Consider the following 18,594-nt stretch of genomic DNA (forward strand, 5'->3'; position numbering starts at 1 on the left):
TTAATACAATAATGAAAAAAAAATAAATAAATTTGTAATTCAGGTTTCCCCTTGCACAGAACATCCAGAACTAATAAGATATATAAATAAAAACATTCCATGAGGCCAAGGAGAAAAATTAAAATCTGGTTACCAGAGGACAAGTATAAAATATAACTGACTCATTTTAACAACCCAGACAATTTTCATGTTATTCCTCCCCCGCTTCTTCCTTCCTGTGAAACAGTTCATTTTAAGCAAACAAAAAAACTTAAGCAAAACAACAGAGCTTCACCCCTCCAGATTTAAAATTTACATTCAAGCAAACAACAAACTCAACAGCTTATTCTAGTGTCATTGCAGCTAACCCTTTGCAGGGTAGGAACAGGTATTGGGATTGAGTCCTATGTTTTCTTTTTGGTGAATTCAATTCTCATGGCAGTCTCACTTAAAAAAAAAAAAAAGAAAGAATAAATAACATAGCATGAAATTAAGTTATAGAGAAAACAAGAACAAGTAACCGGTAAGTATCTCTCCTCCTCATTTCTATATATATCTGCTCCATCAGGTACCAGTTTAGCCCAGTGCCCATTTGATGCACTTTAATCATGTCATGGTTATGTTTTTTTCATGACATGAGGAATTCTTAAAACCAAACAAGTTTATTTTAAAAATTGAGAGAGAACACCACATAAAAATGCCCAAGGAGAATACCGTTCTTAAGGATCATTACTGGCAGTGCTACTAGGAGTACGAGTGAAATTTCAGTCCTCAGCAGTAGGTTTGAAATGCAACAGCCTTGATCGAGAACAGGAATAAAGAGGTCACAGCTTTCCAAACAAAGCCTGGATTCATTTCAGCATGTGCACGCACACACCACTGCACAGGTCAGCATTTAATTGAAACAATGTTTTACATTAAAACAATAATAAAAAACAGATTGAAAAAGTAAGCATGATTCTTCCTGTTTCCTCCTGTTATCATAATCATTCTTTCCTGCACTTCAGATTGACCTCTAACCAGAGGAGGGGAGGGGGGGGAAAATTCTTATTTAACAGGAGAAAGATACAGCCAGTGGCTTGCCAGAGGCAGGAAAACACATCCTTGTCCTGAGACACAGAAAGATGCATTTAACGTAAGGAAATGCAGGGCAGGATGCAAAACATGCTGCTAGAGGCAACACAGAGGCAAAGGTGGTGAAACACTACAGCAAAACCAAGTTTATCACTACACAAGTTGTAATGCAGATAAACTGAAGATTCATGGTACCTCAGAAAACATCGAGCATCTCAGCTTAGCTGTTGGGTATCTCTCACATGGGAATGTTTTGCTTTGAGTATATGCCATTGCTGTACACTGACTCAGAGCGCAGCATTTGTTTCAGCTTTGCTCGCTCCTTTTCAGATGCTACTTCATTCTTAAGGATTAATGAATATCAGTAGCCTTTTGGCAGCCACTGAGGAGGCTCAGAAGTAGGCGAGTAGGTTTTCACTGTTTTATTCCAGCAGGATGGGGAGGAGGGACTCAGACACAGTGTGCGGGAGGAGGGACTCAGACTCAGTGTGGCACATGGTCCGTGAGACTGTTTGCACAGGCATGGGCTACCTATTTCTAGTAAAGGGATACAGGACTGGTCCCTAGGACTACCCTATGCCGAGCAGAAACTTAACTCGGAAGGCAGCCGAGTGAACAACACTGATTCTCAGTGGAGTATAAATGGAAAATCCCAGTTCAAAAAAAAAATATGAAAAGAAACAAGCATAATAAGTCATGCATGATTACAAACAATGGAAAATAAACAATTTGTTCCAGTCCAGCAACTGTGTGCTCTACCTCACCAACTCATCCTGTCTGTCTAGAACAGAGGAAACTAAGTGGACAGAGGGGAAAAAAACCAGCAGAACGCCCTGTCCTGGTACAGATGATCTTTCTTTGGTACCAGGCTATGCATGAGGTCGATAGCATTGTTTCCCAGTAAGATTTTTTTGCTCATAGCTTGGCTGAGTGTTGGCACATTAGATCATAATCACAAATGTCTGAGCCTAAAAATAGAATCTATGACACTGCTATATTTGTTAGAGTCTGTGTATAATTATACACTACTGTAAATAATAGAAAGCATCCACTCAAAATGACGAACGTATATCCTTTAGGTTTCAAAAACAGTATATACACAACAATTGAGGAAATGAACTGAACAAAACAAAATTGTTAATCATGCATCTTTCACTGCCCATCAGCTATTTCTTCTGCAAATCCATCTTGTCTGGACTCACTCTACCAGAATGCTAATACCAGAATTTATAAGTAGCTTCACAGAAATTGTAATCTTCTTGTAAGATTGTTTACAAAAGGAAATGTTTCTTCTTTCCCTGCTAATCTGGCATTTCCCTCCCAAATTATTATGGCCAAACCCAGAACACATACCATTTCTCCCTGTGCCAGCTGTCATATCCAACATGATAGTCTCCTGCATGGCTGGAAATGGAATGGTCAACAGCGAATGTAAAGATTTCAGCTTCCTAATGGCACCGGATGGGACGTATTCCTCTACTTCTAGATCCTTATATACTATACTTTGAAATGTAACAGTTTTCTATGCATAGAAAAAGCATTTCATTTAACTTAAAATCTATTTTGAACTTTAGAAACCGTAAGAGGAGTATATCTGACTTCACAGGCAATGGATGCAACAGCTATTCCAGTGTTTAGTATTTTTGAGATAAGAAGCTCTTCTGCTTTATATTTGGCAATTTTTAATCAGCATGGCTTTCTGCACTCATTCATGACAACAATCCCAAAATTATACTAGAAAGTCTCTTATAGAAATACAAGAATCATATATTACAAGTCACGTGTATTCTTGAACATATCATAGTCTCATAAACAAAGGGAGTTTATAGCACTTCACTACATCAAGATATTGGATGGTCAAATCCTAGAAAAAAAACACAACATAACATGTCTGTATGTTGTTTGCAGTTCTGCATAAACATACAATAACACAGACAAAGCCTGTTTGCCTAGCAGCTGGAAAGCTCGCCATCACCTGGTAAGGACCACTGGTCCACTGAGCATGTCCCACAGACACATCCTCACCTGCTGAGTCAATCTTCATCCTGTGCAGACCCAGCAAACCAGCCCTCCTCCCCATCATGGGACAGCAGGGATGTGTCTGTGCAAAGGCTCTTTTTCCCTTTACTCCCCAGATAATGGAACAACAGCACCAGGAAAGCACCTGATGTCGCGGGCCACTAGCAAGCTTTTCTGTGACCTGTGGGCAGGAACCACCATTTACAGTAGCTGAAAGATTCAGACGTGTTCCTCCATTTGCATCCTAAGAAACTTCTAAAATGTGGAGGGAGTTTAGGTGTGTTTTGTTTTGGTGGGTTTTTGGGGGGCTGAGTTTGTTTTTATTTTGTTGGTTGATTTTGTCTTCCTGCCCCCCCTCCCCCACCCCTTGATGTACTAAGTATGGAATCAAACACACCAACAAATTTACCAAGGGAAAAGAACAAATATCCACGGACCAGACTCCTATAAATACATTTTTAAACTTATTTATTTTTTATTTAATCTGTATAAAATGCATACCTATTTAGAAAAAAATTCAGGAAGCAGAACCCCTTGCTTTTGCTCTTGAAACCATATCCTGCAATCTGTCTTTAGCTGCCAGCACTATATGGGAAAAATCCCTGAAGAACTTTCATATAATGTTTGCACAGGAAGGATAATGCCCTTAAATCCCTTGTAACCATAACATTGCAAATTCATTCGTCTAACCTGAGCACTAATCTACTGTAGGGATTATGTACGCGATTTATAGCCCTTCGTGAAGAGCTTCAGCATTTGCTGGAACATGTCTATGGAGCTGACTAAAAGTTGCTGAGAGGTACGACAGGGGAGGGAAAGGAAGGAAGGAGGGACTGTATTTTCAAAACTTCCTTCATACCGGAAACAGTTTATTCACAGATCAGGTACACACACGTCATTTATCCTAAAACAATGCCAATGGAGGGAAATAATGAATAGCAGACTGGCTGTTTCTAGCTTGCTCTCATATGTAAAGGTACCTAAGCTAACGTTAGTCATACATGTGCTAGAAGAAAAATAAGGACAGCCAGGCTACCAAATAGCAAGGGCAGAAAGACAAGAAGCAACAGTTAGTGGCTAAATGCTGGTCTAATTGTAATTAGAAGTGTTGCCAAGTCAGAATATAGCTAAAAGATAAAGCCAGGAGAACTATGAAAAATTTGCCTGAAAATATTTAAGCTCTGTCTCCCAATAGTAGCCATTCATTCTAAATACAAATGCCTACTGCTAACTGATTTTACTCCTGTGAACTAATACAGACATAGAAATTAAGCTACATTTTACCAAAGGATCTTCTATGACCTTTATCAATTAAACAAAAGAACTAAGACTGCTTTCAGATCCTCAGTTTGCCATTATATATTGCAGGAAAATATTCCAGTAAAACATTATACCTGGAGCCTAAGAGGGAGTCAGAAAACATTGAACTTTTCTCCTATAGTACCATTTCTACACAAAGAGCTTGCCTGAAGTACAGATGATGCTAGATTTTTCAGAAAAAAAAAGCACAGCTACGGAAAACATCATTTTTTACTCATACTTGCGTGTATCTTGGAGAAAAAATAGTTTTAGTCCAAATACATAGTTCCAATTCCTAACAGGAGCCTGCTCCAGAACCAGGAAATAGAATAACTTTCTGCATCACAAGGAACCTGTGATAATTTAACGCCAGGTTACTGGAGGGCTGCAGTGAACATGAACTCTGTTAGTAAGAGAAAAACACCGCAGTGCTTGTGTGCTGGTCAGCAGCAACAGTGAGCTTGGTTATCCTGCTTCAGCTGGCAGGAGGTGGAAAATTAGAAAAGGCATAATGGGAGAGGAAGAAGCAGCAAGTCTGCAGAATACCTTTCAGTTAGCACAATGCCAGCTAAGATGAATGACTCTGTGTACAGCATGTTCTATTACCAAGAAGAAAGTCCACAGATTTGCCAAACCCTTCTCAGAGATTAAAGGTCAGGAAGTTGTCTTCAGTTCTTAGATGTTCAAAACCTTTGAAGTTGACACAAGGGAGCAAGCAGCGCAGATCATTGTAGAAAAAAAACCAAATGCATTTAAAGGATAGTGGACTGCAGAGTGTCTTCAAAAATCAGTTTAGCCTTGGATAAATCATTTTCATTCATTCAAAGGTGCTATACAGACAGCTGAGGACTTCTTCTGTTGCCACGGGAATAACATTGCCTGGCACACAGCTCTCATCCAGCTTCACAGACAGGGAGATGAAGCCCCTGAGGGAGGCAAAACCCGATAAGCAGAATAGTGAACAAGCACACCACTCCTGTCAATGCGACTTAGAGCTGAGTTACTGATACTGTGTCAATTCCTAGTTCTAGAAAATAAACAGGGACCACACAGAACTGTCTGTTCCCACCACAGCTCGGCCAAATGACCCAGCCTAAGACAGTATCTGCCCCAATTTTTTTCTGTTCTTAAGCAAAATGGCATAATGCTAAATTTTCAGGATCTGCAAGCTGAGGAATGACGTTCTGACTGCCATTTCAAAGCGCACCTGTCTGCACAGGTAGGGCTGCACCAACGCAGGTGACTCCGGCGTCCTGCACCCCCTCACCCTTCAAACCAAACAACTTGTTTTGGGGATGACCCTCCAATCCATTCAAATGCTAAAGTTTCTATATGCATTCCTACACATGAATAATATCATTTCTTCTGTACCACTGAAGCTGCAGAAGCAAGAACACAATGTCTATCTGCTGTGAAGGTTAATTTAAAATATTAATGAGAGTTATTGATCAACTCGTCTGAAAATATTCTTTATTTCCTGCTTATATAAGTATCGGCAGACAGAATGGGATGTGCTTTAAACAGATAATATTAAGTACTCAACCCACAACTGTGTATACAAAGTCAGCAATCCCATCATCCAATTAACTGCAAGCCAGTTTCAGATAAAAACACAGTTAAAATTAGTTCTGATGAAAACAAAAAGTTCAAATGCCCTCACTGCAGTAAGTGCTACGTTCTCCATACAAAAACAAAAATGAAGTACCATTACAAAACAAAAGAAAAAAAGGGGCAAAGATTTTATGTAAGAAAAAATAACTACAGAAAGCAACACAACATGCACCAGCAACTCTTTGGAGAGGCAAACAGAGCAAGACTCTCCGGATACAAAGACAGTTGCCCCAAGGAAACATCTGTGCATTCAGCATATGCAAAGACACAGGGGAAAAAAGAGATTCAGAAATTTTGCAATCACATCAGAATGACACCGAACCAAAGTAAAAGGGTGAGAATCTAACCCTATGCAGCTAAAATAACACAATTTTTGTGAAATCTTAGGAAAGCAGTTGAGCTATTATAAATGTCTAAGACAGCAATTCTAAAACCAATTCTGAGTTTGACTTTGCCCCACAAGATGTTGGAGGGAGAAAATCCTAAGAAAGAAGGCATGGGATCCCACAGACAAGAATAAGGTCAACACACTCCACCCAGTCTTAAGCATGTTCCTTCAAGCCGCTCAGCAACATCCAGATGTAGCCACTTCTGCACAAAAGCCATCATTAATGCTCTAAGAAACAACCAAAAAAACATGTTACAGTCTGAGTCCAAAAAAGCCACATTGCTTTGTTATGTGTGCGTGCAAGCAAGGACGCATTTGTTCATAACCTGCTAAGACGGCAAACTAGGTCAGTTGTTTTGGTTTACAAACAGCTTCTGCATTAAGGACACAACTTTAAAATTACAGAACACAGATGTAACTTAAAACTCACGAACACTGAAGATGGGGATTGGATTTTCTTGGTGTTCTTACACCATAAATTAGCACGGTGTCAGAAAACTCAATTGTTTCAGTCCAAAAATTAATTTGCAGCTTTACTTCTGTTTCGTGTCTGGACTTTTCAGTGCGTTTCAGAATCCAGTGTTCTGCCATTTCTGCAAAAGTCTCTCAATTTCATAAGAATACATTTTTTGGTATTGACCATCTGACTATACATGTTATTAACATTCCCCAAACCCCCCACATTTCTACATGACCTTTTAATAAAAAGGCAAGCGGCCTTTCCCACCTCATTTTGAATGTCCCATGGGAACCAGTATTCCGTTAGAGAATGCAATAGCAGACTGTTTGCAAGAGCAAATCAATCTTTTTCTGTGCTACAAAAAAAATTAAAATAAATAACAACATAGACACGGTATTTTCAGTCACTTTCCACACGGGAATAAACTAACTACAGCATGTCAAGCAGTGCTTTCCCCTTAAAATCTGTAACTGCCATCAGTTAATTTGAAAACAAACCAAAAAACAACCTGCAAAACAAACAATCCCATTGCCTTGGTCAAAATCTACACTTTCAACAGTGTCTCAGCCCACATTCCTACATTTAGGATTATAATCCAAGAAAAATATTTACATTTGTTGTACACCTCCAGCAGAAATCAGGTCCCAATTGTGTTGGGAAAGATTCAGACTGAACCTTTATGGCTTAAAGAAAGGAGATATATTATTGATGCCCTAACACTAGGCTGTTTCATCAAGACCGTGACTGAAAATGAAGAGCTGAACTGAAGAGCTCAGATTTGAGATACAAGGCTGAGAAGCCACATATTGAACGCAGCGTTTGTCTAATTGAAAGACCAGTCAGAGGCTGGTCCTCAGGGTGCACAGAGACTCACTGTTAATCACATTAGCCCAAACAGCTCACGTTTCCTGCAGGTGGCCAGGCTACCAAAACTGCAAAAGCTGGGGAAAAAAAAACAACACACAGATCTAACAAAGAGGCATTCCTGGGTTTCAGGGGAATTTACTTCCCCATCAGTTACAAGGAAAAACAAAAAACCTAGGAGCCAGCCCTTCAATTGCCTATTTATTTTTATTTTTAATGCCATTGGATTGCAGAAACTCTTTTTGCGTCATAAAAGATACGGCAGGAAGTTTCTCAGCTCCAACTAGAGTATTCCCATAACTTATACTTTTACAGATCTAATGTCTACGTATAATCAATATACAGAGCTATCAATTGAATAGCATAAAGACTCTCCATCCTGGTTGTATTATTAATCAGCACGCAGGGGTAATAAAAGGGCCAAACGAATACCACAGACAATTAGATCTGCAAACAACAGGACTTTTAAAATTATGAGCATAAGACAACACACCGTATCATGTGTCTATGCAAGTAGCTTCAGAGATTCAGCAGAGCAATGATGATTCATACTGGTCAAAGATATAGCTCAATTCCTTATTTCTGTAACGTTTTTTGTAATGGCCAGCTCAAGCCAGTGAACTGTTATTATCTTAAAGGCTAAGCAAGGTGATTCCTTTAACTGTATTACAATCAAGCAATTTAAAAAAACTTTAATGCAAAACAAAGTGATTAGTGCTTCTTTCACAGAAGTCTTAAACTTTCAGTACTTGCAGTGCAGCATCCTCAGTGGAACCAAATAGATGTTACTGCAAGAGAAACCGCTCTTTAAACAAAGACATTTGTTCTTCCTCTCCTCATGATGCTATCTTATCACAGTCCAAGTGTTTTATATCAGCACACTGAAATTATGTGTAATGAACAAGGATGTTCAAGATAAATTCTAAGAGTTACAAAGCAAATACTTCCTTTCTCTGTAAACAATATGACTGAACACACTTCTTGAAGAAATCAAGCTATATTTATATTCACCCTCTTGAAATGCTACAGGCAGCCATAGAAGGATAAGTTTATAATAAATTGCTATATTTGGAAACCTTTGTTGCTAAGCATCTTCTAACATTCAGTTCAGTTTATACCATTCATGTCCCTGCTACATAATTAACATTTCATATGTTTTTTAAAAAAAAAAGTGCAGTGCTTATCTTTGTTGTTAATTTAAAATCATTATAATTTTTTAGGGAATTAATAAAAGACTGTGTGGCCAATTAACTAAAGCAGAAGCAACAAGATCTCAGGGGCACGCAAACACTGACATTATATGCCAGGATATGGCAGAGTCTATTTTCTAGACACTGCCTCTGCTTGAGATAAAACAATTCAGAAGGCAGCTGTTCACACTGAGAAGTAGTCTACTAAATAATTTACGACACAATAGACCTCTCCCAGTCTTTAGAATATGACTTTCTCAGCTGCACACATAACTAAGCCCTTTTCTTGTCAACAATTCTGTGCCTGTGAATCCCTCAGAGCGTACTCAAGTCCTCAGGACTCTACCGCAAGGAGCCCGTTGCAAGCTGAACACAATGTGGTTCGGTGCCCGTCAAGGTATTTGCAGGTTTTTCCATACTAAGCTGTTAATCTATATGAAAGCATGCAGTTAACTGCAGAAATCACAAGCGTATTGCTAGGCAGTAGAGAATCAAAGCAAATCCCAATTTCTCCAATATAGTCACTACAGATAATGTAACCCTGAACAGAGATGAAGTACACTAATTCTGAAAGCATTGCATCTAAGCTAGTGATACTCACCATGTTAGAAATACCAGGTTTACTTTTAGTTTTGCTGGAATAACCATAGTTATTTGTAAAACAGACAAATAATACTTGCTCAACATGTGAGGGGGGAATACAAGCACTCTGCACAACAGTCAAGGCTGAGATAGATACACATACAGAGCTGATGCCTGTCTCCCTGTTGTCAACTCCTGCAATAATACTGTAAGCTTCATCATGCCTACCTTTTTTCCTATAAAGTCACAAAATTTTGTGTTTTCATTTTGTGAAAAGATAGAGCTGTATCTTTAATAGAGGAAAATAAGGTATTGGAAGAAAAATACACTAATATTTTAAAAATTCAGCAGATCAAATAAAAACACCCCAGTTAGTTATTGTATCTCTCTCTATATATAAAAATATTTCACAGGTCATAATACCCCACTTGGAAAAGTCCAGAGCACACTGCACAGATTCTCCAGGGGTTTTGTCCACCTGTCCTCTGCTTGCCCGTTCCAGCATACACAACACCACAATTCTGTACAAACCACAAACACAGGGGCCTAGAAACATTCAAAGCAAACTGAACATTAAAGGCTCCTAAAACTTCTTAATGACTTCCATGACAATGCGCAGTTGCTGAACAGAACAGAAAACTTGCCTCTCTGACCCCAGAAGGCCCACTAAGCAATTCTTGCACCAGAGAACAAACAAGTCCTGCCAAGAAAACAGTCAGAGTATGTTTTACGCTACAATAGCTATTTACTTTTCATTAACACACATTCTTCAGAATTATACAGAAGACAAACATCAAAGCTTTTATAATAAAGTATCATACGAAACCTAACTATAGATGTGGAAGTGAAATGTTTGCCTATCATAGACTTACAATTACTACATTTACCATCTTACATTAATTACTACACCCTTGGTTTATATAAGCAGCATATACACAATATTATACATGTGTTATAAAAACAGAGTTGAAGTATAAAGATAAGGAAGGATGAGCCCTTTGGAAATGATCTAAACTTTGTATTAAGAATATAAACATATTTAGCTTGTAAACTTCCAGGCTTTCCGGCCACAAATGAAGTACCTAAAGATATAAATGGGGTAACCAGGATGCAAGAGTCTCCCAAAGACCACTACTGCAATACGATTAGCAAGTGACAGTAATCTTGTATTAAAAACTGAACACGTATTTCCGAGTTCAGAACCCCCGCTTCTAAATTAGTTTCCACGTTTCACCTCTACTTAAACACACATCATGTGAAAGTGGCACAAGTAACCTTAAAATTTGTGAAAGAACTCTTAATTTGGATATTGCCTGAATATTAAGCATTTTGGTTATTTAGAAACAAATACCAGCAGTCTTAACTATATGTTTCTATCATGTTTTTTGTTGTAATATATACGAAATATTATGTTCAATTCTGAGCCCTACATTACCAAAAGGTTATTGACAAACTGGAGGGAGTTCAGAGAAAATCAACATAATTTCTCAGAAGGCAGGAAGGACTTATTTATGAGGAAAGATTAAAAGAACTAAATATTTATAGTTTGGCTCAGTAATGAATGAGGAGGTAGGGGACATGAGAACAGCCTGGAGATATCTGAAGGGTGTAAACAGTAAGGAGGGAGAGTGAACGTGTTATACAAGGATGTAAATAGAAATAATGGGATAAAACTAAACAAGGAAAACTTAGGCTGAATATCAGAGAGCATTCCTGGACAGCAAGCTATCTTGGCCCACGGCACAGTTTCTTAAGTGAAGCAATAGAAGCCCTTTGCTCGGAACAACAAACAAGACTAGACAAAACATTGGAAAATTTGCCATATGGAATAACCCCGTTCTGCTGAGGAGAAGTATGACCTCTTTTCTAAGTTTAACTCCAGTGAAAGCAATAATATTTCACAAGCTGTTGAAAATTTAATATTAAAAAAAAAAGCAAAACAGATATCAAGAGCTTAATCAGAAAAAAAAGAATCCAACTAAGAACGTTCCTTAACCACAAGCAACTTTAAATTTAGTTTATGTAATACTTCGACCAAGTCATGCTTCTGCAACTCTTTGAAAAAGAAAAATACATGTGGGCTGCAAATAGTTAACAGCGCTGGACTGTATTCTCCCCAGCAGAGGTCACTCCAAGTTAACAAGTGACAAGGAAATTTCACAGCATGGATTCAAACTTTAGGAAAGACGTTTAATAGAAAGGAGACATCCTCCTTTCCTCATTCATTTGGATGCAAAACTCCCAGATAACAGCGTTTCCTGCAATCAGTTGCAGGTAGATGCCAGAAGTTTTGGATCTACATAGCATGTAATGTTCGATTTGCACAACATTCAAAATTTGTTTTCTAAAAGGCCCTCATGAAGTGCATAAATATTGACTATTTGCAGCTGGATTATGAAGTGCGCACAACCAATGTGCGCATGCACAAGTAAAGCCGAGGCTGGGTCATGTTTGGAATTGAAACCACAACACTTTTCACTGAAAATTTTAGATTACATTAGTTAAGTATTTACCATGTGAGGACTGTGACACAGGCAGACTAACAGGCTTCCAAAAACACAGAGGAAGGAAAATAAAAAGGGTGTTTATCTTTTTTGTTGTTATTTGTATAGATTTGTTTTAAAAAGAATGTTTGCTAACTTAAAACAGAGCTTAAAACACAACCAAAGCCAACAGAATAGCACTATAAAAAGAATTGTCTATGTCTGCACATATTTTTTTCTTCTTGATCCATACAAAAGTCCACAAATTCATATTTGAGAACTCTCCCTTAAAAATTCTGAAACTGGCAAGTAAAAGCCTTGCTGTTCCAGGTGCTATCACCCCTAATAAAACTTCTGTCATCTTCACAGTTAATTCTGATGCAAGAATTAACTGTGCACTGTGCCACTGCCAGAGGAAGCTGTCCCAGTGCCAAAGGAAATAAAAGTAACCAGTACATACAGCAAACATATATTTGCCAACTACAAGGGAGCAAATATGCGTAAGCAGAGCTGAAGAGTCATATTCTGACTAGACTCTTTTAAAAGGCTGCTCATGGGTAGATTTAAGGTCCAACACTTAAACTGCGTAGACGCATTCTAGCAAAATGTAATTGATAGAGCTTACTTTTAATATTTCATCCAATGAAAACAGAAGTGAACTCGTGTTTAAGTATTCCCTGGAACATACTGAACCCTGGCTGCACGATGAGTGGATAATTCTCCAGGGCTATGCCTGTACCTGAGGCCAAGGGACACTTTCCAGGCCCCAGCTCAGGGCGTGCTCTCCAGCTCTCCCAGCTCCACTGCACAACCCGGCCCAGGTGCATACATTCCCCTGGCCCCTATCACAAGCTCCTCATGCACACACAAATGAAACACAGGCACAAAATACAGAAGGGAGCCACAGTAAACACCACTCAGGCCCACAGTCTCAACATCCTGGGAACCAGGACTTGCAGGACAAGCTGTCTAGCCTGAGTGACCTTGAGATTTTTGTATGGAAGGGGTAGAAAAGAGTAAAAGAGTAGAAAACCTCTTAGGGATGTGTCAGTTAATTCACTAAACCCTTGGTTTACTGCGAGACAGCTAGCTATCTAATATGCTCTTAGAAACGGCACAGGGGATTCCCCAATGTTATTAAACTTAACATTCAATTTTAAAATCTATTAATACTCCAAAGAGTTCTTCTGCCCAGTAGACTGGTGTTCCTCGTACTCCGTGCTTGCCTATGTTTTCTTTGACACAAACATTAATTAAATCACATCGTTTTAAAACCTATTAGTACAGACTGTGATTTTTTATTTTTTTAAACAAAACAAATAGACTAACAATAAAGTAAGAACCTAAATAAGATAAAGTCTTACCTGCTTCCTTGCACAAGGCTGCTAAGTCTGCACCCACATAACCATGTGCACTATCAGCCAGTTGCGCCAACTCCGCTGCTGTAAGCGAATGGGGAACTTTCTTGAGAAGTTTTTGGAGTATATCCAGGCGGTCTTGGGCATTAGGAATTCCAATTTCTATCTCTTTATCAAAACGCCCAGGTCTGCGCAGCGCTGCATCCAGTGCATGAGGACGATTAGTGGCCCCAAGTACCAAAAGCTGCCCTTCACTGCCCTCCTGAAGGCATCAAACAATGCAAAATATTAATTTTAAAATACAATCAGATGTCACACAGCTTATAGACATACTTCTTGTTTACTTTTCCCAACTATTACACAACACAGTAAAATCCTGATGCTAGCTCTAAAGGAACAAAGCAAACTTTTCAGAATATATACCCCACAAGTGATCCCATCCAACCTATCCCCTAATTGCAATTTAGCAATACTATAGGCTGCATGCACAGACAGGTAATGGAAGATAAACTCTACTCCAAGATGCTCTCATCCCAGTGTCTCCCACTTTAATCCCCAGGAACCTGCTTTCCTGTATCAGGAAAGTAAGCACCAAGGAAAGAAAACAGAAGTGTTTAAGTTAAAAGGCAGCATTGGCACATGAACAAAAAGGTATCAGCACACCGTGAATAAACAAGGTTGGGAAACAAATCATTTAAGGTATCAAAACCAGCAGAGCAGGAGGTTATGAAGCTTCCTGTAAGTTCAGTAGGAAAAGCAAGGTCAAAAATCCTAACCAATTTCCTCAAGCTCTGCTTTTACACTTTTAGAGTGAGGCAAAATCAGCTAGGTGGTCTGTTGCAGTGCCATTCTCTTTTTGTGAATGAAGCACTTTCTCCAGGAAGAATATTCATCAGCCTTTGCCATCAGAAAATATGTTCTGCCTGTGAAGAACTGCAGACTGGGCAACTCAAACCATCATGCAGGAAAATAACGAGAAACTTGCAGATTACATAAACAGCAGAAACTCATTTTCATACTGTGAACAGATTTCTTTCATCTTTCCTGCTAATAATCATAAAATAATAGATGAGAGATTGGCAAACTTTATGGGCTTAATCCATAATGTACTCAGGTCAATTAAATTTACTGTTTCTTCAGTAGGCTTTTGTTTCTGTCCTAAATATTACCACGGCAATCTTGAAATACCTGCTGTTGCCTTTAATAATGCAGCCTACATATCACCGGAAGTGTTTTGATGACTTTGATTTCAGAGCAATTAAAAATACCTGGCTTAGTTCAATGATGGGCTATCACTAACATTTCAGTTTTATCTCCAAAACAACAAGAGTGGAAGAAGGCAAAGAAAAGACTGTGAATGGAAGAAAACTTACTTTATTTTAATCTCACAGTTATCAGGAGACATTCCCTCCCCGTGTCTTCTGTTTAGCATCCAATAAAGCATTGGATTACTATATAAAGTCTCACCTCAGCCTATCTTCTCTCCCCCCAAATGACACATCTAAAATTGGCTGCATTATAGAAGCAAAATTATTTTGTTCAGCTAGTCCCCATACACATTAATTGTCTCAATGCACTCCACTTACTGAGCCGATGCCATCCATTAACGTCAACAATGAAGCAACAACTCTCTTTTCAACTTCATTCTGAGCCCCTTCTCTCTTTGGGCAGAGAGCATCCAACTCATCTATAAATATAATGGAGGGACGACTGGAAAAATAAGGAAAAAAATATTAAGGTGCTCAGGAAGATTTAAAACACCAAGGTAGAGAAGTGCAAAGCTGTTTATGGAAAATGTCCAGTTCCTACAAAAATTAACAAGCATCCCACTCCTTAGGCAACTGAAAGTTTCAACCTTGAATATGGTATTACTCAAAGAGGTAACTGACTACTACATTAGACAACTAATACTTTTAAGATGACCTACCAATCTACTTTTCTATGACTCTCTCCCAAAGACTCAACACTAAATATAGCAATTTCATGAGTAAAAAGACAGCATTTTATTTGCCACTTCTACAAATACAGGATGCGATAGTCTTTTGCTAATGTATTATGGACAATAATCATCTGGAAGTCTGCCTTAACAAGGTCTAATAAATTTGGGCAGAATGCCACCCTGATCCAGAGGCGTGCTACATCCAGTACCAACACTCGCTCGTTTAGAGCTGGCTTGCACGTTGCAGCACAGTACTACGTTGGTCTCCAAAGATAAAACTAGACAGAAAAATTTGGATCCAGGTGAAACTCTGTCTCACGCTTCCATCTGCTGAAATAAGCGTACAATACACTAACGATACAGATTGAGCGATTTGGCACCATCTGTAGCAGTCCCTTAAAAAGGGTAGTGTCCAAAAGCATTTAATAGGTGTACTAGAATTTCACTGCTTTCCTTCTAGCTAAGCTCTATATAAACAAATTTATTTCCTTTTAAAAACCACTGCAGGAAAAAATTACAATTCAAAGATTCTTGCAAATGTTTTTCTTTTAAGAATATTAACACTGAAACCAATACCGCAAATAAGTGAGAGCGAATAAAGTTATCCAAAAGAACATACCGCAGAGAAGCTTCAGCAAATATCTGACGCAATCTTGATTCAGACTCCCCATAAAATCTATAATAATTAAAATATTTTAATAAAAAACATTTTTTGGTCTTTTCCAGGCAACTTGGAAAATTACTGCTCATGTGTTCCAAAAAGCCATAGCACACCCTTTCAAATTCTCGAAATATATACAAATCTACAATAATCGTTATTTCAACAAGGATAATCAACAATCTTATCAATATTGTTAAAGAAAAAAAAAAATAATTCCCTGGAGACCTTAATCTGTGCAGTGTCATCTTAATTTCAAATATGCTTTAACAAGTCACTTTTCTTGTTGCAGAACTAACATGCAATTGCAGATGCAGTTTTAGTCCCCTCTTTAATTTAGTCCATGCCTTACACAAATTTCTTGGCCAAATCCAATAAACCTCTTTTATTACAAGAAGAAACATAAGCCCTACTTGAGAGAACCCTTTCCCATTTGTTTTTGACTCTTTTGGGCAGAGAGCCCATAGCCAATTCTACATCTACATCTACCCACAATGGACAGATGCCAGGACAGATTTTGGGCTAATACATTTATAGAATTAATGAAAATAAATTGGGTAGACTTACTTGCTTATTATTTCAGGACCATTAATAACAGTAACGTGAGCGCCAACCTCATTTGCAATGGCTTTGGCAATCATAGTCTTCCCAGTACCTGGAGGGCCATATAACAGCACTCCTCTAGGAGGAGGGATTCCTTTAAACAAGCACAAGCACACGAACAGAAAAGAAAGTTATTTGTGATAAATACCGAAGTGAACAACCTGCACTTGCACATTTCACCGTCACAGTTATTAGTGATTACAACTTGACCTCAGCACTAACTACTTTAACAGACATATCTTTTTGATAAAAATGTAGGCTTTCAGTGGGAAGAGTACTCTTATATAGAACGTACATCTATATTTTTTACTTTTAAAGTCCAAATGATTCTGTTTAAAAAGCAGCTAAACAAAAAAAAAATTATATTTTTCAGTAGTTCAATATTATAACTCTCCCTATGCCTTCTGGTGTTTGTGTGAGGTTGTTTGTTTGTTGTTTTTTGTTTTTTTTTTTTTCCAAGAAAGCTATTGGACTGAGTACCTAATGTCCACGAATGTACTTTATTAAGTTAGTCGTGGTTACAATTTTCCAACGTCAGAAAACCACTTCTCTTCAACACTCCAAAAAATTTCAGAAATGCTGTGAGGTTTGATTCAAGAATACTTACAAAAAGATGAAAAATACACATCAAAAGGATGAATTTGCCTCTTTAATGGCAAATGTTAAGAGACAAAAAAAAACCAAACCAACAACATTCAGGCACAGAACATAAGGGACACTAGAAGAACAAGGTACTACTATGTACAGTTAAAACTGGAGAGAAACTACAGGTAACTGCATGAAGTAATATTATGATCCCAGCTAAAGAGAAGGAAGAAAAAAAAAAAAAAGAAGTTTTCAGACCAACAAATCCAAATTATACAGGCACAAAGCCAAAAACAGAAAGGTGAAAAATTAGAAAGCAGAAAGGAGACACAAATGTTTGACAAAGAACTGACCCTAGCACAAAAGACATTACTGAAACACAACCAAAGAAGAAACATCAGTTGGGTACTGCAATACCAGACAGAGAAGGGCAGGTAACACCCCAGTGGTGACAGAGAATAATACAGCTGGTGTGGACAGAAAGCCCAGATCTTAAGAACTAATACATGCGAAAAGGAAAAAAATTATTTCCTAACTGACAGAGGACAGAAATAAAGTGTCTTTGCAGACAGGTTACTTCACAACAGTCCATTAAAGCATGTGCTGCTCCCTCATGTGGTGTTTCTGGTACTGGCAAGAAACAGAGCTGCTGAACCAAAGGTCTCACACCTCACCTGACAGCCTTGTTCCCCATGAGTGGACAAGAACTCTCAACATTTGGATGGTTACTAAAGGTTTGTAACTCATGAGGAAACATCATCTCTCATGTAATTAGCAAAGAATCTGATCAAGTACTTTTGGGACTAAGTATGAAGAACGCTGATGCTGAAGCAAACTTCCTGCTAACACAAAACCATGAGGTGATGCTGAGGTTGGAGGTTAGCGAATTGAGCTGGACCACACACAGATGAAGATGCCTCACACCTCCCACTGACACTTGCCAGTCATGACCAAGCAACGCACACCAAAAGAGCCACCTGTGTTTTATGGAAATTGTCACAGTGATCACTGAAATCGCCCCCTTTCTAAAGCGTATGTGTAGGAAAAGGTAAGGCAGAGAAATAAAAAGCCTCAAAGACCTATAAGTATTTCTTTAATATCATGCAAGAGCCCTGTCTCGCAATGATGCACACCTAGAGAAGTACAATGAGCAGACAAGCCTGCTTTATGTACATATCCATTTGTGATAAATACACAGTACAGAGTTTTATCTTTGTCACAAAAATCCTCTAAGCTCATATATATGTTAGATACAACTTTATACATGGCAACAGTTATCATGTTAGTTTTTCCAGCCCGTATTTTGAGTAAAGAGGCTCAAATGTTTCCTTAAAATTTTGCAGGAACCCTATAACATACAGGGATAAAAACAGCACAAGAATTATCTGTCCAAGTTTTTCTCAATTTAAAAAATAGAATTAGTTGACTCTACCAGAACAAATTAAAATATTATGACAACACAAACACCTGCACCTTTCCAACACCCAAGTATAGAAGTCTTT

General features: G+C 38.3%; 1 protein-coding gene across 3 annotated transcripts in view; it reads right to left on the bottom strand.

Annotated features, from left to right (window-relative positions):
- Window positions 1-18,594, bottom strand: part of AFG2A (AFG2 AAA ATPase homolog A) — a 195,263-nt gene that overhangs the window by 169,176 nt on the left and 7,493 nt on the right. For 2 of the 3 annotated variants that reach the window (XM_074589100.1, XM_074589102.1), the window contains exons 6-9: window positions 16,472-16,601; window positions 15,866-15,922; window positions 14,894-15,017; window positions 13,314-13,569 (exon numbers count right to left, since the gene is read on the bottom strand). In XM_074589100.1, the coding sequence (XP_074445201.1) occupies window positions 13,314-13,569; window positions 14,894-15,017; window positions 15,866-15,922; window positions 16,472-16,601 (567 nt within the window). The remainder of the gene's footprint in view (window positions 1-13,313; window positions 13,570-14,893; window positions 15,018-15,865; window positions 15,923-16,471; window positions 16,602-18,594) is intronic. The other variant, XM_074589101.1, reaches the window with a different exon arrangement.

Source organism: Larus michahellis, chromosome 5 (genome assembly GCF_964199755.1).
Source record: "Larus michahellis chromosome 5, bLarMic1.1, whole genome shotgun sequence".
NCBI lineage: Eukaryota > Metazoa > Chordata > Aves > Charadriiformes > Laridae > Larus > Larus michahellis.